Source organism: Rhinopithecus roxellana, chromosome 8, assembly GCF_007565055.1.
Source record: "Rhinopithecus roxellana isolate Shanxi Qingling chromosome 8, ASM756505v1, whole genome shotgun sequence".
Lineage (NCBI taxonomy): Eukaryota > Metazoa > Chordata > Mammalia > Primates > Cercopithecidae > Rhinopithecus > Rhinopithecus roxellana.
In genome coordinates this window covers 12,443,754-12,465,116 of record NC_044556.1, presented here as the reverse complement: position 1 = coordinate 12,465,116, position 21,363 = coordinate 12,443,754, and the positions used below count along the sequence as shown (strand labels likewise).

Here is a 21,363-nt window from a genome sequence, read left to right as displayed (position 1 = left end):
CAGGATGGTCTCGATCTCCTGACCTTGTGATCCACCCGCCTCGTCCTCCCAAAGTGCTAGGATTACAGGTGTGAGCCAGCGCGCCCGGCCTGGTGCAATGTACTTCTAAATGAAAAGAGAAACATCAGTAATTTGTAAGAAAAAACCATGATGTATGAAAATGTCAGAACTATCGATGAGAGAGGACTTACAAAATTCTCCCCTCAACTTTATCTGCAAGAGAACTGCAAATTCATTTGCTAGAGACCCACTTTTAGGATGTGGTCCTCATAAAGGCAATACCATATTTATAAACATCATGAGATTCTTCTGCTGGGAATTTTCTGTTTTCTGTTTTCTTTTTTTTTTTTTTCTGAGACGGAGTCTCACTCCGTCGCCCAGGCTGGCGTGCAGTGGCCGGATCTCAGCTCACTGCAAGCTCCGCCTCCCGGGTTCATGCCATTCTCCTGTCTCAGCCTCCCGAGTAGCTGGGACTACAGGCGCCCGCCACCTCGCCCGGCTAGCTTTTTGTATTTTTTAGTAGAGACGGGGTTCACCATGTTGGCCAGGATGGTCTCGATCTCCTGACCTCGTGATCCGCCCGTCTTGGCCTCCCAAAGTACTGGGATTACAGGCTTGAGCCACCGCGCCCGGCCTTTTTTTTTTTTTTTTTTTTTTTTTTTTGAGACGGAGTCTTGCTCTGTTGCCCAGGCTGGTGTGCAGTGGCATGATCTCGGTTCACTGCAAGCTCCACCTCTTGGGTTCACGCCATTCTCCTGCCTCAGCCTCCCGAGTAGCTGGGACTACAGGCGCCCGCCACCACGCCTGGCTAATTTTTTGTAGTTTTAGTAGAGATGGGGTTTCACCGTAGCCAGGATGGTCTCCATCTCCTGACTTCGTGATCCACCCGCCTCAGCCTCCCAAAGTGCTGGGATTACAGGTGTGAGCCACCGCGCCTGGCCCTCCTGCTGTGAATTTCCTGAACCATGATATGTGAGTTAATTTGCACAGGTTTTCTCCCATTACTTAGATGCATAGGGTTTCCTTCCTGTGTGACTTCTCACATGACCTTGAAAGGCTTTGGGACAACTGAAAGCTCTGCCACATTTTTCGCACTTACTGGGCTTCTCTCCAATCTGCATTCTTACATTTTTGGAAGAGCAAAGCCCCCCTGAAGGCTTTCCCACACTGGCTGCATTGACAGGTTTCTCTCCCATGTGCTTTCTCTCATGTTTGTGTAAAGATGAGGACCAACCATACGTTTTTCCACATTTTCCACATTTATAGACCTTCTCTCTAGTTTGCAATTTGACATTTGTGGAGGGGTGAGGCCTCGCTGAAGGCTTTCCTACGCTGCCCCTACTCACGGGCTTCCTTTTTGCGTGCATTCTTGCATGTTTGTGTAAGGAGGAGGGCCAACCAAATGCTTTCCCGCATGTTTCACACTTATAAGGTTTCTCTCCATTGTGAATTCTCACGTGTCGTTGAAAGGATGTTGCCCAGCAGTAGGCTTTCCCACACTGCTTGCACTCATAGGGTTTTGCTCCGGCGTGCATGATCGTATGGACTCGAAAGGATTTCTGACACCTGAAGGCTTTCCCACAGTGCTTGCACTCATACGGCTTCCCTCCAGTGTGCATCATCACATGTGCTCGAAAGGATTTGGGACAGCTGAAGCCTTTCCCACACTGCCCACATTCATAGGGCTTCTCTCCAGTGTGAGTCCTCATGTGTTCGGTGAGAGAGTGGGAACGAAGAAACGTCTTCCCGCAAGATTGACAGGCATAGGGTTTCTCTCCACTGTGAGTTTTCTCATGCGTCTGTAGGTAGGAAGGACGACTGAAGGCTTTCCCACATTCCTTACATGTATATAATTTTTGTCCAGAGTGAGCTCTTTGGTGCCTCATCAGGGACGAAGAATGGGTGAAGAGTTTTCCACACTGACTGCATTCATACCGTCTCACACCAGGACGATGATTCTTGCACAGATGACGATTACAATTTCGAGTCTTTCTGAAGGTTCCTCCACGCTTATTACCTTTACCGCTTTTACATGGTCTCTCCACCCTTGGATTTGTGCTAAAAATGGGCAGCACATTATTAATGGTTTTTGCCTTAATAATTTATTTTTTTTTTCCCTTGAGGCAGAGTTTTGCTCTTGTTCCCCAGGCTGGAGTGCAATGGCACGGTCTTGGCTCACTGCAACCTCCACCTCCCAGGTTCAAGCAATTCTCCTGTCTCAGCCTCCTGAGCAGCTGGGATTACAGGCACCTGCCACCACGCCCATTTTTGTATTTTTAGTAGAGACGGGGTTTCACCATATTGGTCAGGCTAGTCACAGACTCCTCACCTCAGGTGATCCACCTGCCTCAGCCTCCCAAAGTACTGGGATTACAGGCATGAGCCACCGCACCCGACGATACTGACTTTTTCTTCTAAGTGCAACTCACCTCGAACGTCTCTCCTTGGTGTTGTGGTTGGCTTTCACACTATGTTCTTCCCAATTTTTTCCTAAAAGGGAGGCCCATGTATTCTTTCTTGTGAACTTTTCTATTTTCTGTTTAAGGGATAATTTTTCTCCAGAAGTATCCTGCTGAGAAATGGACCCACTGGTTTTAGGTTGAGCCTCATTATCTGAAACAAAAAAAGTGAACAAATATGAGGAGGAAGGCATCTGCAAAGAAAGAAGTCATTCAGGTGTTTAATTGTTTCATGACTTCATTATGCTATTTTATTTATTTATGAGACAAAGTCTCGCTCTGTCGCCCCGACTGGAGTGCAATGGCACGATCTCGGCTCACTGCAACCTCCATCTCCTGGGTTCACGCCATTCTCCTGCCTCAGCCTCCCGAGTAGCCAGGATTACAGGCGCCCGCCACTACACCCAGCTAATTTTTTGTATTTTTAGTAGAGACGAGGTTTCACCATATTGGCCAGGCTGGTCTCGATCTCCTGACCTTGTGATTCGCCTGCCTTGGCCTCCCAAAGTGCTGGGATTACAGGTGTGAGCCACTGTGCCCGGCCTGACTTCATTATGAAGTACAAGAGCTCTCTTTCTGCCATCTTGGAGCCTGTGGAGGCCTGCAGGGAACATGACTTCCAAAAGAAAATGTGTCTGGAAGGTGGTGGTCCAAGGCCATTTTGGCTGCCTGTAAGCAGGGTCTCCAGAATCAAAGAGAGCACACAGATCTTCTTAAAATTGAAGGTGTTTGGCTGGGCGCGGTGGCTCACGCCTGTAATCCCAGCACTTTGGGAGGCCGAGGCGGGCGGATCACGAGGTCAGGGGATGGAGACCATCTTGAGCTAACATGGTGAAACCCCGTCTCCACTAAAAACACAAAAAATTAGCTAGGCGAGGTGGCGGGCGCCTGTACTCCCAGCTACTCAGGAGGCTGAGGCAGGAGAATTGCATGAACCCGGGAGGTGGAGCTTGCAATGAGCCAAGATCACGCCACTGCACTCCAGCCTGGGCGACAGAGCGAGACTCCATCTCAAAAATAAATAAATAAATAAAATAATAATAATAATCGAAGGTGTTTATGCCCAAGATGAAACTGAATTCTATTTGGGTAAGAGACATGCTTATGTATACAAAGCAAACAACAACACAGTGACTCCTGGTGGCAAAACAAACCAAACCAAACCAGAAGCATCTGGGGAAAGGTCATTAAGACCCACAGAAACCGTGCGTGATTCATGCCAAATTCTAAAGCAGTCTTCCTGCTAAGGCCACTGGACACAGAATCCCTGTGATGCTGTCCCCCTCAAGGATTTCAATTAATGAGAAAAAAAAAAAAAGTAAAAGCAGTCAAAATGGTAGATAATTTCAAATGCACAGAAAAATCATCACAAGGTCTCAAACAATTAACGTCTCTGTGCCCCCAATATATACCCGCATTGGTAACACAAAAGGACCCTAAGTCTTTTCTTTTTCTTTTTCTTTTTTTTTGAGATGGAGTCTTGCTCTGTCGCCCAGGCTGGAGTACAGTGGCACGATCTCGGCTCGCTGCAAGCTCCGCTTCCCAGGTTCACGCCATTCTTCTGCCTCAGCCTCCCTAGTAGCTGGGATTACAAGTGCCCGCCACCACGCCTGGCTAATTTTTTGTATTTTTAGTAGAGATGGGGTTTCACTATGTTAGCCAGGCTGGTCTCGATCTCCTGACCTCGTGATCAGCCCGCCTCGGCTTCCCAAAGTGCTGGGATTACAGGCGTGAGCCACTGTGCCTGGCCGACCCTAGGTCTTTTCAGCAAGACAGAAAGAAAAGTATGGATTGATAGATAGATTTTTATTATCACAGAGAAGCTACTGAATTTTAGGTCCAGGACATCAATGATTATAACTGTCTTATTAACCAATGTATTCCCCTTCTACATTATAAATCTTAGAATAGGCTTAATGAGCAAGAAATATTTATTCTTTTTTTTTTTTTTGAGATGGAGTCTCACTCTGTTGCCCAGGCTGGAGTGCCGTGGTGCCATCTCAGCTCACTGCAACCTGTGTCTCCCTATTCAAGCGGTTCTCCTGCCTCAGCCTCCTGAGTAGCTGGGACTACAGTACACGCAGCCACGCCCGGCTGATTTTTTGTGTTTCAGTAGAGGAGGCATTGCGCTGTGTTGCTTGAGAGGTCTCAAACTCCTGAGCTCAGGCAATCCACCTACCTTGGCCTCCCAAAGTGCTGGGATGACAGGCATGAGCCGCTGCACCTGGCTCTTTTTTCTTTTTTCTTTAAAACAGGGTCTCAATTTGCCACCCTGGCTGAGTACAGTGGTGTGACCACGGGTCACTGTAGCCTTGGACTCCTGGGCTCAAGCGATTCTCCTGCCTCAGCCTCCCAAGTAGCTAGGACAACAGGAGCATGCTACCACACCGGGCTCATTTTTTATTTTTCTGTAGAGACAGGGTCTCACAATGTTGCCCAGGCTGGTTGCCAACTCCTAGCCTCAAGTGATCCTCCTGCCTTAGCCTCCCAAAAGCACTGGGAATACAGGCATGAGCCACTGCAACCAGATAAAACATGTATTATCTAATAACCAAGTGCAGAAATAACGCCATCCTTACCTACTGAGGCCAGGTGCTTGAACGTCTCCAGCATCACATCTCTGTAGAGGTTTCTCTGAGCAGGATTCAGCAAGGCCCACTCCTCCAGAGTGAATCCCACAACCACGTCTTCAAAGACCACCGTGTCCTAAAACAAACCACGTACGTGTACATGAGGATGGTGGAACTCACAGCACTGGGGAGCTGAACTTCATTCATAGGACACTCACACAAGATCCTGCAGTCTCCCAATATTGATTTAAGACTCAGTCCTGGCCGGGCGCGGTGGCTCAAGCCTGTAATCCCAGCACTTTGGGAGGCCGAGACGGGCAGATCACGAGGTCAGGAGATCGAGACCATCCTGGCTAACACGGTGAAACCCCGTCTCTACTAAAAATACAAAAAAACTAGCCGGGCGAGGTGGCGGGCGCCAGTAGTCCCAGCTACTCAGGAGGCTGAGGCAGGAGAATGGGCGACAGAGTGAGACTCCGTCTCAAAAAAAAAAAAAAAAGACTCAGTCCTCAGACCTCTTCCCCTCTGTCTATTATCACTTCCTGGGTCGTAGGTTTTTTTCGTCTTTGACAAATAAAAGTGGTATACATTTAAGGTGTAGATGACGATTTGATGCACATATACACTGGGAAATGATTGCCATGAAATTAATTAACACATCTGTCACCAGTTACCTTTTAAAAAAATTTGATGGTAAGAACAAGTAAGATCTACACTCTTTGTACATTTCTTTCTTTTTTTTTTTTTTTTTTGAGACGGAGTCTCGCTCTGTCGCCCAGGCTGGAGTGCAGTGGCCGGATCTCAGCTCACTGCAAGCTCCGCCTCCCGGGTTTACGCCATTCTCCTGCCTCAGCCTCCCGAGTAACTGGGACTACAGGCGCCCGCCACCTCGCCCGGCTATCTTTTTTTTTTTTTTTTTTTTGAGACGGAGTCTTGCTCTGTTGCCCCAGGCAGGAGTGCAGTAGGGCGATCTCGGCTCACTGCAAACTCTGCCTCCTGGATTCAAGTGATTCTCCTGCCTCAGTCTCCTGAGTAGCTGGGATCACAGGTGCACACCACCATGCCTGGCTAATTTTTTTATTTTTAGTAGAGATGGGGTTTCACCATGTTGGCCAGGCTGCTCTCGAACTCCTGACCTCAAGTGATCCAACCGTCTTGGCCTCCCAAAGTGCTGGGATTACAGGCGTGAGCCACCGTGCCTGGTCTTTTAGTACATTTCAAGTATACAATATAGTATCCTTAAATACAGTCACCATGTTATACACTGGACGTAGAGAATTTATTCATCTTACAACGGAAAGTTGGTTCCCTTTGACCAACATCTCTCCCCACTTCCCCTGCCCCTCAACCCCAGGCAGCCACTCTTCTACTCCCTTCCTCTAGGAATCTGGCTCTTTTCGAGTCTCCATGTAAGTAAGATCAGCTGGTATTCATATTTCTGTGCCTGGCTTGTCTCACATAGCATAATGTGCTCCAGTTTCATCCATGCTGTCAACAATGGCAGGATTTCCTTCTTTATGACTGAATAACATTTAACTGTATATGTGCGTATGTCATATACATATTTTTTCTTCTTGAGACGGCATCTTGCTCTGTTGCCCAGGCTGGAGTGCAGTGGTGTGATCTCAGCTCACTGCAACCTCCGTGTGTCATATATTCTTTATCCTGTGTCATAGTCTTTAGAAAAAAAAAAAATTTTTTTTGAGATAGAGTCTCACTGTGTTACCTAGGCTGGAGTGCAATGGTGCAATCTGGGCTCACTGCAACCTCCGCCTCCAGGGTTCCAGTCATTCTCCTGCCTCAGCCTCCCGAGTAGCTGGGATTACAGGTGTGCGCCACCACGCCCAGCTAATTTTTGTATTTTTAGTAGAGCTGAGGTTTCACCATGTTGGCCAGGCTGGTCTCAAACTCCTGACCTCAGGCGATCAGCCTGCTTTGGCCTCCCAAAGTGCTGGGATTACAGGCATGAGTCACTGCAACCGGCTAGAATTTTTTTTTTTTTTGAGACGGAGTCTCACTCTGTCCACCACGCTGGAGTGCAGTGGCGCGATCTCGGCTCACTGCAAGCTCCGCCTCCTGGGTTCACGCCATTCTCCTGCCTCAGCCTCCCTAGTAGCTGGGACTACAGGCGCCCGCCACCACGCCCAGCTAATTTTTTGTATTTTTAGTAGAGACGGGGTTTCACTGTGGTCTCGATCTCCTGACCTTGTGATCCGCCTGCCTCGGCCTCCCAAAGTGCTGGGATTACAGGCGTGAGCCACCCCGCCCGGCCCAGAAATTTTTTTTTTTTTTTTTTTTTTTGAGGCGGAGTCTCGCTCTGTCGCCCGGACTGGAGTGCAGTGGCCGGATCTCAGCTCACTGCAAACTCCGCCTCCCAGGTTTGCGCCATTCTCCCGCCTCAGCCTCCGGAGTAGCTGGGACTACAGGCGCCCGCCACCTCGCCCGGCTAGTTTTTTGTATTTTTTTAGTAGAGACGGGGTTTCACTGTGTTAGCCAGGATGGTCTCGATCTCCTGACCTCGTGATCCGCCCGTCTCGGCCTCCCAAAGTGCTGGGATTACAGGCTTGAGCCACCGCGCCCGGCCCCAGAAAATTTTTTAGAGACAAGGTCTCACTCTGCCGCGCAGGCTGGAATGCAATGGCACAATGAGAGCTCACTGCAGCCTTGAACTCCTGGGCTCAAGCCATCCTCCCACCTCAGCTTCCCAATTAACTTGGATTACAGGTGTGTGCCACCACACCTGGCTAATTTTTATTTTTATTTATTTATTTATTTATTTAAATTTAATTTATTTATTTATTTTTGAGATGGAGTCTCGCTCTGTCGCCCAGGCTAGAGTACAGTGGCGCAATCTCGGCTCACTGCAAGCTCCGCCTCCTGGGTTCACGCCATTCTCCTGCCTCAGCCTCCCCTGTAGCTGGGATTACAGGTGCCCGCCACCGCACCCGGCTAATTTTTTGTATTTTTAGTAGAGACAGGGTTTCACCGTGTTAGCCAGGCTGGTCTCGATCTCCTGACCTCGTGATCCGCCCTTCTCAGCCTCCCAAAGTGCTGGGATTACAGGCGTGAGCCACCGCACCCGGCCTTATTTTTATTTTTAGTAGACTCAGGGTTTTACCATGTCAGTCAGGCTGGTCTTGAACTCCTGACCTCAATTGATCCGCCTGCCTCGGCCTCCCAAAGTGCTGGGATTACAGGTATGGGGGCCCAGCCCAAAATAGTAAAATGCCATCTGCTCCCTGAAATTAGAAACAAGAGAAGCTTTCAGAAGTGATCCACTTTAATCATGGCAAATATAGTATACAATGAAAAAATACAGAAAGGAGAAAATTGTTCTGGGTGGAAGAAACAGCCAGAGGTTAGGCCCTAAGGAAGGAGTGGGCCCTTGGCTCTTTCAGGTACAGCCAGAGCCTGTGTGACTGGGCAGAGGGGGATGGGGCGTGATAGCCAAAGGGGGTCGAGTGACGGGAAGTGAGGCACATCACTTTGTGGGGAACTCATCAGCCACAGGAAGGACTTTGGCTTTGGCTCTGAATGACTCCAGGCCTTTGCACAGAGCAGTGATCTCATGTGACAGTTGAGACTAGATCATAGGGGGCAGATGCAGACACCAGGACACCTGCTAGGAGGCGAAAGCCGCACGAGGTGAGAAGCAGGCGTGTCACCTTGGGTGGTCACAGTGCAGTCGTGTGCAGGACCAGCCTGAGAGGAGATATACAATTTCCTGATGGGCTCAAGCTGGGGCAAGACAGAACAGGAAGAATCGAGGAAGACTGATTATTTCACTCAGGAAAACGCATCATGGAGTTACCAGCAACTGAGATGTAGACGATTATATGTGACCTGAGAACTGACCAATCAGGCAGCTGGGGTGGGGCCTAGAGAACTGACCAATCAGGGGAGCTTAGGTGGAACATGGAGAACTGTCAATCACGGGGGTTGGGGCAGAGCCTAGAGACCTGTCCAATCAAGGGAGCTGAGGCAGGGCCTGGAAACCTGACCAATTAGGAATGCCGGGGTGGGGCCTGAAGAACTGCCCAATCAGCGGAGCTCAGGAAGGCAGGCTAATTTTTATTATTTTGGATCAGGCTCTTGGGGAAGAGGATGAGGGTATACTGCAAAGCAGATGAGAACAAGACATTCAAGTGGATACACATATAATAATGTCTTTAGTGGCCCTGGTCATAATGGAAAAAATTTGAAAATACCCAAATAGTCACTAGCAAGCAGTGGAACTAATGAACACTAACAATATATCCTTATGAGTGAATACAAAAGAGTGATTAAAGGGGCTGGGCATGGCGGCTGTCGCCTATAATCCCGGCACTTTGGGAGGCTGAGGTGGGTGGATCACCTGAGGTCAGGAGTTCAAGACCAGCCTGACCAACATGGTGGAACCCGCGTCTCTACTAAAAATACAAAACTTAGCTGTGTGTGGCCACGCATCCCTGTAATCCCAGCTACTCGGGAGGCCGAGGCAGGAGAATCCTTCGAACCCGGGAGGTGGAGGTTGCGGTGAGCCGAGATCGTGCCACTGCACTCCAGCCTGGGTGACAGAGCAAGACTGTCTCAAAAAATAAAAAATAAAAGAACAGAATTATTATCTGTTACAAATTCCCCACCCTAGAAAAAGAGAATAACTGATATTTTAGCGAGTTTTTGTAATACACCGAATTAAACACCAAACATTTTTTCTTATAGGAATGTATTCATTTCGGGGGTGTCATAATAAGAGAGAGATATTCTCTCTTTCTCTGCGATTCTTTTTCCCGGGAGCCCCATCTAGGGCTAAGCCCTGGAATCCCATTTGTCATCACCGAAAAGAAAACAACAGATGTGAGAAACTTAACCACATGTGCAAAAAAGGAACAGGAAAAAAAAAAAAAAAGGCACGGAAGAATTTTTAACAAATGGAATGTAAGATGAGAACTTCATTTTTTTTCTGAAATTCACCTCCTTGGAAATATTTTATCTTTCAAAGTCTCTTCTTTACTGTATGTTCCATGGACTGAAAAAATCTCAGGCTCAAGTAACCAAATCAATCTTTAGAAGGAGAGAGGCCCAGGCAGGGGCGGCTGGCCTGGAGTCCGGCCTGCGGGCCTTTGGGGTCAGGAGCGCCCGCACCACCTGTCCACCCCTCGCCCCGCCCAGGGACGTGGGCCTGGGCCCAAAGTTTGCATCTAAAGCGCATTCTGCTTTGGGGGTTGTTGCACCGCCTCGCTGGGGTGGGCTTTGTGTTTTTTTGTTTGTTTGCTTTTGTTTTTGGACTTTGGGTTAGTTTTTCTTCCATTTAACTTTGTGAGACCCCACCGGGCAGGAGTCATTTCTGTCTTTTCTTTCCCCTCCATCCCAGCGTCCTGACAACTACGACTTTGCAGGGAATGAAGACCTGGGGCAGGGGAGGAAACTCCCCGCAGGACCCGGGGGTGACACGGGGACAGAGGCTACATAGGGCTCCCGGGCAGCTGCCCTGGGAGTTTCAGCGTGTTCTGGCGGCTTCCAACCCTCCCCTCCCAGGACTCCGGCTCAGGCTCGGCTCCTGCCCTGCACTCACCATGTCCTGCAGGACCCAAGACCTGAGCTGTCTGCGGAGCTCCCCGCGGCTCACAGCCGGTGCCAGTGAGCACAACGTGGACACCTGTGGTCACTCAGGGCAGGCCGGGAGTGCTCAGCAGGGAGGGCAGCAATGCCCCGCCCCTGGGGCTGATTGGACGGTTCTCTTCTCTGCTCACCTCTGAGTGGAGAGTTCACCGGTCACATCCCAAATCCCCTGATTGGACAGTTATTTAGACTCTGTCCCTGCTCTTCTGGTTGGTCAGCTTGCTAGCCCTGACCTCTGCTGATTGGGCAGTTCTTCAGGCCCCACCCCGACTTTCCTAATTGGTCAAGTTTCCAGGCCCTGCCTCAGCTCCCTTGATTGGACAGGTCTAGAGGCTCTGCCCCAACCCCCCCCCCCCCCGATTGACAGTTCTCCATGCTCCACCTAAGCTCCCCTGATTGGTCAGTTCTCAAGGCCCCACCCCAGCTGCCTGATTGGTCAGTTCTCAGGTCTTGGGTCCTGCAGGCAGCATCCGCCATCCACAGTGGTCTCCTTCCTGAAATGAAAGTGGTGCTGACTTAGAGGCAAACCTGGGCCCTTCAGGTATCCACCTATAGAACAAAGCAGCTTCGGCCAGGCACGCTGGCTCACGCCTGTAATCCCAGCACTTTAGGAGGCCGAGGCGGGCGGATCACGAGGTCAGGAGATCGAGACTATCCTGGCTAATACGATGAAACCCCGTCTCTACTAAAAATACAAAAAATTAGCCGGGCGTGGTGGTGGGAGCCTGTAATTCCCAGCTACTCGGGAGTCTGAGGCAGGAGAATGGTGTGAACCCGGGAGGCAGAACTTGCAGTGAGCTGAGATCACGCCACTGCACTCCAGCCTGGGCGACAGGGCAAGACTCTGTCTCAAAGCAAAACAAAACAAAACAAACTCTGTCTCAAAAAAAAAAAAAAAAAAAAAAAAAGAAAAGAAAGAAAAAGAAAGAAAGAAATGAAAAAGAAAAAAGCAGCTTCTTCTGTCCTCAGTCTGTTGCCAGATTCCATGATGCTGGAGGAGGTCTCGTCTCTCTTCTGACCAGTAGATACCTGGGGAGGCCCATGGGGTCAAGTGAGTGACCAAGGAAAGGTTTACCTTCCCTAACTAGGGTCAGTACAATTGCTAGAACTGAACTCTTGAGCCATTAGCAATGGTCGTGCTGGCCGGGCGTGGTGGCTCACGCCTGGAATCCCAGCACTTTGGGAGGCCAAGGTGGGCAGGTCAACTAACGTCAGGTGTTTGAGACCAGCCTGGCCAACATGATGAAACCCCATCTCTACTAAAAATACAAAAAAATTAGCTGGGCATGGTGGTGCGTACCTGTAATCCCAGCTACTAGGGAGGCTGAGGCGGAAGAATCACTTGAACCTGGGAGGTGGAGGTTGCAGTGAGCTGAGATCACCCTACTGCACTCCAGTCTGGGCAACAAGAGCAAAACTCTGTCTCAAAACAAAAACAAAAACAGCAAAAACAAAACAAACCAAAAAAACACTGTGGCAACAACTCTTTATCCTAGGTAAATATTTTGAGGTAAAGCACTCTGGGGATATTTTGCCTCACAGTTCCCAAGTAAAAATCCAGGTCACGAATATCTCTGTACCTATGAAAACTCCAACTTCAGAGCTGAGTGCTTAATGTGCAGGCAGATGAAATGGCTTGAATATTCTAGAGGCAAACGACATATAAACAAGGGGGCATAATCCCTGGAAGCCTGTTCGTAGGGCTGAGAGCAAACAGATTTTATAGAGTCCCTGCCCACTGCTCACCTTTGCAGAGGCTATTCCCTATACTCTGATCATGGTAGCCACTTAAATGAGCATGTTCCTTACCAATCCCACCAGACATTCTCCTGCTGGGCCACAATACAGGGTTTCACCAAGACACGCCCTACCCTTGGGGTTAGAGACGTTTCTGACAGTGACCAAGGTGTTCAGTTCTTTTCCCAAACTACACTGTAGTGGGATCGATAAGGAATCAGAGAGACTGGGGTTCAGGAGGATATTTATTATTTAGGTGCCCCGGCCCAGTCAGAGTAACATGCAAATGACTGAGCCCTGAACAAAGAGTTAAGTTACCTTTTAAGCATTTTGTGGGGCGGGGAGAGATCTGTGCAGAGAGAAGGATATTACAGAAGTGAGACACAAAGACAGTTATTCAATTAACTGAGACATGCATTACATCATTTCTTACTTTTCAAGGAAAAACATGTTTTACAACTTGAGTTTATCTGTCTAATGACGTTGCAGCTGCCCAGCTAGGGAAACAGGGTCTTCACAATGCCTGGGAAAGGAGGAGAGATAAGGCTCAACAGCCACAGAAAACAGGCAGTTAATTTTTTTTTTTTTTTTTTTTTTGAGACGGAGTCTTGCTCTGTCACCCAGGCTGGAGTGCAGTGCTGTGATCTCGGTTCACTGCAAGCTCCACCTCCCGGGTTCCCGCCATTCTCCTGCCTCAGCTTCCCGAGTAGCTGGGACCACAGGCGCCCACCACCACGCCTGGCTAATTTTTTGTGTTTTTAGTAGAGACGGGGTTTCACTGTTTTAGCCAGGATGGTCTCAATCTCTTGACCTCGTGATCCACCCACCTCGTCCTCCCAAAGTGCTGGGATTACAGGCGTGAGCCACTGCGCCCGGTCGGGAATTGGGTTTTCTTTTCTTTTTTTTTTTTTTGAAGCGGAGTTTCGCTCTGTCGCCCAGGCTGGAGTGCAGTGGCCGGATCTCAGCTCACTGCAAGCTCCGCCTCCCTGGTTTACGCCATTCTCCTGCCTCAGCCTCCCGAGTAGCTGGGACTACAGGCGCCCGCCACCTCGCCCGGCTAGTTTTTTTGTATTTTTTTAGTAGAGACAGGGTTTCACCGTGTTAGCCAGGATGGTCTCGATCTCCTGACCTCGTGATCTGCCCGTCTCGGCCTCCCAAAGTGCTGGGATTACAGGCTTGAGCCACCGCGCCTGCCCGGGAATTGGGTTTTCTTACTTACAACTGAGTTTCTGCTTACATATTCTGTAATTTGTTTTAATTCCTGTTCCAACACAACACCGGGCTCTTTTATTTATTTATTTATTTATTTATTTATTTATTTATTTAGAGATGGAGTCTCACTCTGTCACCAGGCTGGAGTGCCGTGGCACAATCTCAGCTCACTGCAACCTCTACCACCTGGGTTCAAGTGATTCTCCTGCCTCAGCATCCCCAGTAGCTGGGACTACAGCCACCTGCCACCACACCCGGCTAATTTTAGTGTTTTTAGTAGAGATGGGGTTTCACCATGTTGGTCAGGATGGTCTCAATCTGTTGATCTCATGATTCACCCACCTCAGCCTCCCAAAGTGCTGGGATTACAGGCATGAGCCACCGTGCCCGGCCAAAACTGGGCTCTTGAATAAGGCATTCAAAGAAACTTTCTGCTCTCTTATACTCTCGGGCTAGAGGCCTCGTGGAACTGATGGCTCAGACAAACCTTGTTGACACTACAGACCACACATGGTCTTCTAAATGGGTCTTCTCCACTGTGTACAGCTTTACTTAGGCTCAACCCCAGCCTTTAGGGCCCCTTATTTTGTCCTGATCATCAGACTTATTGGTACCTTAGAGTACAACCCATAACAAACACACTAACACATGCTTCTTTCTTTCTTTTTCTTTTCTTTATTTTTTTTGAGACAGAGTCTCGCTCTCTCTCCCAGGCTGGAGTGCAGTGGCGCAATCTCGGCTCACTGCAACCTCTGCCTCCCGAGTTCAAGCGATTCTCCTGCCTCAGCCTCCCGAGTAGCTGGGACTACAGGCGCCGCCACGACGCCCAGCTAATTTTTTGTATATTTTTTTTAATCGAGATGGGGTTTCACTGTGTTAGCCAGGATGGTCTCAATCTCCTGACCTCGTGATCTGCCCACCTCGGCCTCCCAAAGTACTGGGATTAAAGGTGTGAGCCACCACGCCCGGCCCAGATGCTTATTTCAAAATGGTCATTCCCCTGGGGTTTTGTTAACTGAGATAGTTCTCTGCCGGCCGTGACTCTTATGTCCCTTCTTGGGCCTTCTTTTGAACATCATCTGTCATCTGTGTGACCTGGGGGAGGGGGTCAGTATTTCCTCTTGGGCGCCTGTTTGAGAACTGAGCTGGAGTCCATTCACCCAGCAAAGTAAGGCCAGATATCCACACCGAGGTTTGCTGCGGTAGAAAGGAAAGTGTGTATTTGCGAGGTGTCCAGCAAGGAGGATCAGGCAGCCCATGCTTAAGTCCCAGCACCCTTGGTGGCTCACAGGTAAGGGTTGTTAAAGGCAGGGGTAAATGTTAGAAGAGCAGAAGTTATAGGGAAAAAGGTAAATTAATATATAAAAGTTACACATTGGTTTTGGCCTAAAAGGCTGGTATATCTTGAAGTGGGGGGCTTACCGGCCATAGGTAGAGTCAAAGATTTTCCAATTTGCAGTTGGTGAAGAGAAGCTTTGTTAAAAATGCAGGGTCAGTAGAAACGAATGTTAGCTCTGGCTCGTGGGTGTGACCACCTCCAATACCCTCAGGAAGAAATTTGGAGCAGAAAGCGGAGGTCATAGGTCAATCCCCAGTTCCCCTTTATCTTGTCCACTTGTGATCTACTCGTGGGAGAATTTGTTCGGTGGGGGTTGGGGTTTCTGAAAAACAACTCAGAGACATATATTAAGATGTTATCTGGCCGGGTGCGGTGGCTCCGCCTGTAATCCCAGCACTTTGGGAGGCTGAGACGGGTGGATCACGAGGTCAGGAGATCAAGACCATCCTGGCGAACACGGTGAAACCCCGTCTCTACTACAAATAGAAAAAACTAGCCGGGCGAGGTGGCGGCACCTGTACTTCCAGCTACTCAGGAGGCTGAGGCAGGAGAATGGCGTGAACCCGGGAGACGGAGCTTGCAGTGAGTGGAGATCACACCACTACATTCCAGCCTGGGCGACACAGCAAGACTCCATCTCAAAAAAAAAAAAAAACAACAAAAACATTAGTTTTCTTTTTTTGAGATGGGGTCTTGCTCTGTCGCCCAGGCTGGAGTGCAGTGGTGTGATCACAGCTCACTGCAACCTCCACTTCCTGGGCTCAAGAGATCCTCCCACATCAGCTTTCCAGGTAGCTGAGATTACAGATACACACCACCACGCCAGGCTAATTTTTCTCTTTTTTTTTTTTTTTTTTTGCAGAGACAGAGTTTTGCCGTGTCGCCCAGGCTGGTCTCAAACTCCCAGCCTCAAGCAACCCTCTTGCCTCAGCCTCCCAAAGTGCTGGACCTACACGCGTGAGTCGCCATGCCTAACCATCTTTAGTTTCCATAGGAGAATGCAACATCCCATAATTCCAGCTTCCTTGGCTATTGTTTTAGGCTACTATTGCCTTCCTGCTTATCAAGTTGCTTATTTACTTCTCGAGGCTAAGTAGGTGACTGAAATTTACCTTGAAGAAACACAAGAATTGTTCTTTATTTCTATGCTTGGGAGACCTGCAGGCCCCGAGGAGGGAGTCCCTGCTCCATCTCACACCCACTCCCAAACCTCCTCTTGACACAAGTGTGCTAACTTTCTGCTCATTGCACATACTTTTCGGGCCATGACAGGCACTGCCTTAGGCACACATGATGTCATCCTGTCAACTCAAACCAGGAAGCCACTGGAAAGCATCCAGCACACTCTAACCACACGCAGCGGATAGCTAATGCTTTAGATGCTTTCCGTGAAGGATAACACTCCCTGGCACACTCGACAGCTGATGACTGCTTGGCTCGGGACTATTTATTGGCCAGCCAGGGAGAGTTATGTTCCCTTAAAGGGGCTGCTGGCTGTACGTGGGTACCGGAAGGGTTTCACAAATAATTGTTGGAAACCAGCCTCAACATCACCCGTAGGGTACCCAAAGTCCAGTGGCGATGAAGGAATGAGAAGAGACAGGTTAAGAGGTCACAGAGAGTGGGGGCCAGGGGGCCAGTTGCACAATGGAGGCTGCAAAAGGTGCCAAGCTCTGGTCTCCTCACTATTTATTGAGGGCAGTCCCTTAGATCTAAGAAGCAGACGTTCAGGGCAAAATGGTGAAAGGGAGGCAGTGTGTCACACGCGTAATCTATAGCAGTGGTGGTTTAAATGAATCTCATTTGTGCTGTCCTTTGGAGAGTAGCCAGTGGGAGCGGCTTAACTAGGAGCCTGCGTGTCTGTCCACATTCCAGTGCTTCAAAGGAGTGCCTTTCTCCTTGAACATAATGTTTATGGATAAGAAAGCGGGTCTCGCTCTGAGCATGGGAACACAATGGCGATAAGAAGGCTTTCCTCCTCAGAGGCCTCTTGTGGCTTTCCACAACTTATCGTCCCATATTTTTATGGCTGGTTTACGCAGGCACCCCATAAGCCTTTCCCCCAACAACAATAAATAAGACAATGGACTACAATGGTCTAAAACGTTACTGAAATATTTGAAAAGATGCCATGGAACTCCAATGCCCCGAGACAACTGCATCTGAATACTCTTTCAAGACCCACTTTTTATTTTTTATTTTAATTATTATTATGATTATTTGACATGGAGTCTTGCTTTGTCACCCAGGCTAGAGTGCAGTGGCACAATCTCGGCTCACTGTAACCTCTGCCTCCTGGGTTCAAGTGATTCTCCTGCCTAAGCCTCCCAAGTAGCTGGGATTACAGGCGTGTGCCAACATGCCCAGCTAATTTTTTTTTTTTTTTTTGAGACGGAGTCTCTTGCTCTGTTGCCCAGGCTGGAATGCAGTGGCATGATCTTGGCTCACTGCAGCCTCCGCCTCCCAAGTTCACACCATTCTCCTGCCTCAGCCTCCCAAGTAGCTGGGACTACAGGCACCCGCCACCATGCCCGGCCACGCCTGGCTAATTTTTGTATTTTTCAGTAGAGATGGGGTTTCACCATGTTAGCCAGGATGGTCTCAATCTCCTGACCTCGTGTTCCAACTGCCTTGGCCTCCCAAAGTGCTAGGATTACAGGCGTGAGCTATTGTACCCTGCCTATTTTATTTTTTGAGACAGAGTCTCACTCTGTCGCCCAGGCTGGAGTGCAGTGGTGTGATCTTGGCTCACTACAACCCCCGCCTCCTGGGTTCAAGTGATTCTCCTGCCTCAGCCTCCCGACTAGCTGGGATTACAGGTGCCCACGACCACACCCGGGTAATTTTTGTATTTTTAGTAGAGACGGTGTTTCACCACATTGGCCAGGCTGGTCTCGAACTCCTGACCTCAGATGATCTGCCTGCCTCAGCCTCCCAAAGTGCTGGGGTTACAGGTGTGAGCCACAGTGCCTGGCCAAGACCTGCTTTTTAAATTGTACTATGTTGCTTGGGCAAATGGCTTTTAAAATTTGTACTTGGCCAAATTAAAATTCAAGTACATGACACATGGTGAATTTCAGTCACTGATCAAATTCCGGGGCGGGGGAGGGGGTGAAATGTAGTCAAGAGGCTACTTTGATTTTTGATGTTTGACCACTGACAGACCTACAGCCCCCTGCGCACCCATCATGCAACCAGATAAGAAGGTCCATGGGGCCGGGCGCGGTGGCTCACACCTGTAATCCCAGCACTCTGGGAGGCCGAGGCGGGTGGATCACGAGGTCAGGAGATCGAGACCATCCTGGCCAACACAGTGAAACCCCACCTCTACTAAAAATACAAAAACTAGCTGGGTGAGGTGGCGGGCGCCTGTAGTCCCAGCTACTCGGGAGGCTGAGGCAGGAGAATGGCGTGAACCCGGGAGGCGGGGGTTGCAGTGAACACGGGAGGCGGAGCTTGCAGTGAGCCGAGATTGCGCCACTGCACTCCAGCCCGGGCAACAGAGCAAGACTCTGTCTCAAAAAAAAGAAGGTCCATGGGTACCACTCACCCTGTGGTTCCAGCAGGTGAGAAGGTCAAGCCTCACAAAACCCCCACCCCAGCCTTGAGCCGCTATAGAGACCAAACTCGATAATGCACTGTTTCTGCTTCCTTCAAGCCACCTGGACCAGCTCCCACCTCCCCAGATCTCCACAGAATACTCTTGCCTAGGAATTTTTTTCTGTCGTTTTGGTGGGTGTGGCATGAAATCCAGACCCATTTGGGTGGGTGGGGACTGGTACTACCATTCAAACGCCAACCACAAATCAGAAGGGCACACATAGAAAATGCCTTTGGGGGCCGGGCGCGGTGGCTCACGCCTGTAATCCCAGCACTTTGGGAGGCTGAGGCGGGTGGATCACCTCAGGTCAGGAGTTCAAGATCAGCCTGGGCAGCATGGTCAAACCCCGTCTCTACTAAAAATACAAAAATTAGCCGGGTGTGGTGGCGTGCGCCTGTCATCCCAGCTACTCAGGAGAATCACTGGAACCTGGGAGGCAGAGGTTGCGGTGAGCCGAGGTTGTGCCACTGCACTCCAGCTTGGGCAACAGAGTGAGACTCTGTCTCAACAAACAAAAACAAAAACAAAAACATGGCAATGGCATATTCTCACAAGGGAGTGTTTTTATGTTGGCAACAAAAGTGAATGAACTACTATCCCACTGTTATGCTAATCTTTATAACTGGAAAGGTAGTTCATGATAAACAGTAGTACTTGCAATATACCATCTGCATAAAAAAATAAGCGAACTGTATATATACACACACACACACACACTTTTTTTTTTTTTTTTTGAGATAGAGTCTCACTCTGTCGCCCAGGCTGGAGTGAGTGGTGCCATCTTGGCTCACTGCAAGCTCCGCCTCCCAGGTTCACGCCATTCTCCTGCCTCAGCCTCCAGAGTAGCTGGGACTACAGGCGTCCGCCACCTCGCCTGGCTACTTTTTTTTGTATTTTTATTAGAGACGGTGTTTCACTGTGTTAGCCAGGATGGTCTCGATCTCCTGACCTCGTGATCCGCCCACCTCGGCCTCCCAAAGTGCTGGGATTACAGGCGTGAGCTACCACACGCGGCCTGAATACGTTATATTTTACAATAAAATACTATGCATCAATTAATATATCACAATACTGCATTAAGGGGAAAATATGTCAAATCATCTGAACAAATACAGAAAAAAAAAAAGCTGTTGATAATACTCAGCATGTACATCCTCATAAAAACCCTTTGCGACGGAGAAACGGGTGGGAACTTACATGGCCTGACGGAAGGCATAGTTGAAAGCGATGTTCATCACAGAACATATAAAGGCTGCAGTACTGGTAGGGTGAGAAATCCATGAATTTCCAAATTGTGCCAACATCATGGCAGACTCCAGAGCCATGGGAGTCAGTGTGAACTGTGCAGTTTCCCTTTGCCCAAGTGCAAGCTCTAGTAAGAGCTATGGGTTCAGCAGGTTGGGCCGATTTTATGGCGAATAAAGAGTATGCCTCAAATGTTTCTTGTGGGGAACCTATGGCATAACCAGTGATTATGTTTCTCCAGGAATTTCATTTGCAAGAGCCTGTGAACCAAAAATAAAATTCCAAGCACCCCCTTCCCCAACCATCTGAATGGACTTTCTCCTTGGCCAGGGTGCTCTTAAAATTTAACCTGAGAGGCTGGGCACGGTGGCTCATGCCTGTAATCCTTGCACTTTGGGAGGCCGAGGCAGGCGGATCACCTGAGGTCAGGAATTCAAGACCAGACTGATCAACATGATGGAAACCCCTCTACTAAAAATATAAAAATTAGCCGGGCATGGTGGTGGGCACCTGTAATCCCAGTTACTCGGGAGAGTGAGGCAGAATTGCTTGAACCCGGGAGGCACAGGTTGCAGTGAGCCAAGATCAGGCTACTGCACTCCAGCCTGGGTGACAGAGCCAGACTCCGTCTCAAAAAAAAAAAAAAAAAAAAAAAAAAAAAAAGAAAGGCCCTAGAAGACAAGATGTGGATGCCCCTTGTCTGAAGACAGGATCAGGATGCTCCCAGGCAGGGTATTCCTAGGAAGAAGTGTAGGGTCTCCGTTTTATCTTTCAGAACCACAGCATTCCCAAAGATCCGATGGGAGGAACCTGGTGTAAACTCAACGACAGATTCTGGAAGACCTCCCTTTTCTTTCCTGTTACGTGTGTGAGATGAAGTCAGGTATGGCTGTTGTGGGTGTTCCAAAACTTCAGACTGGGTTTCAAACGGGGTCTGACAAGGCACAAGTCCTTGTCATCCAGCCCTACATGTCCTCCAGAGAATTCCACGATGGTGGGGGAAGTCTTTTTTTTTTGAGAGTCTTGCTCTGTCGCCCAAGCTGCAGTGTAGTGGCATGATCATGGCTCCTCCAGGCCTCAAGTGATCCGCTTCAGCCTGCCAAGTAGCTGGGACCAGACATGCACCACCCCACCTGGGTCACTTTTTAGTTTTTGTAGAGTTGGAAGTCTTGCTATGTTGCCCAGACTGGTCTCTAACTCCTGACCTCAAGTCATCCTCTTGCTTCAGTCTCCCAAAATGTTGAGATTACAGGCATGATTCACCACGGCCAGCTAGGGAAGTCTTATTGTGAACTTACATATCAAGTTTCAGGAAAGTTTTGAATTCCTTTTTTTGAGACAGGGTCTTGCTCTGTTGCCCAGTGTGGAGTGCAGTGCGTGATCATAGTTCACTGCAGCCTTAACCTCCTGGCCACAAGCAATTCTCCCGCCTCAGCTTCCCAAAGTGCTGGGATTATAGGTATGAGCCACTGCGCCTGGTCTTGAGTTCTTTAACATACTGAAAGCATTTTTATTGTTTAAAATATGCATACAGCAAAATTTGCTACTTTAAGAATAGCCTTATGACTTTTCATAAATGCTTTTCACCACTACAATCAT

The 21,363-nt window shown here is 49.0% G+C and overlaps 1 protein-coding gene across 1 annotated transcript; it reads right to left on the bottom strand.

Annotated features, from left to right (window-relative positions):
* Positions 1-826: 826 nt before the first annotated feature.
* On the bottom strand, positions 827-10,673 carry ZNF556 (zinc finger protein 556). Its single transcript, XM_030936617.1, has 4 exons — positions 10,584-10,673; positions 5,039-5,165; positions 2,430-2,613; positions 827-2,058 (listed from the first exon to the last, which is right to left on the bottom strand). Exons 1-4 carry the CDS (start codon positions 10,584-10,586, stop codon positions 1,002-1,004), a joined length of 1,371 nt encoding a protein of 456 aa, XP_030792477.1. The 5' UTR covers positions 10,587-10,673; the 3' UTR covers positions 827-1,001.
* Positions 10,674-21,363: the final 10,690 nt, after the last annotated feature.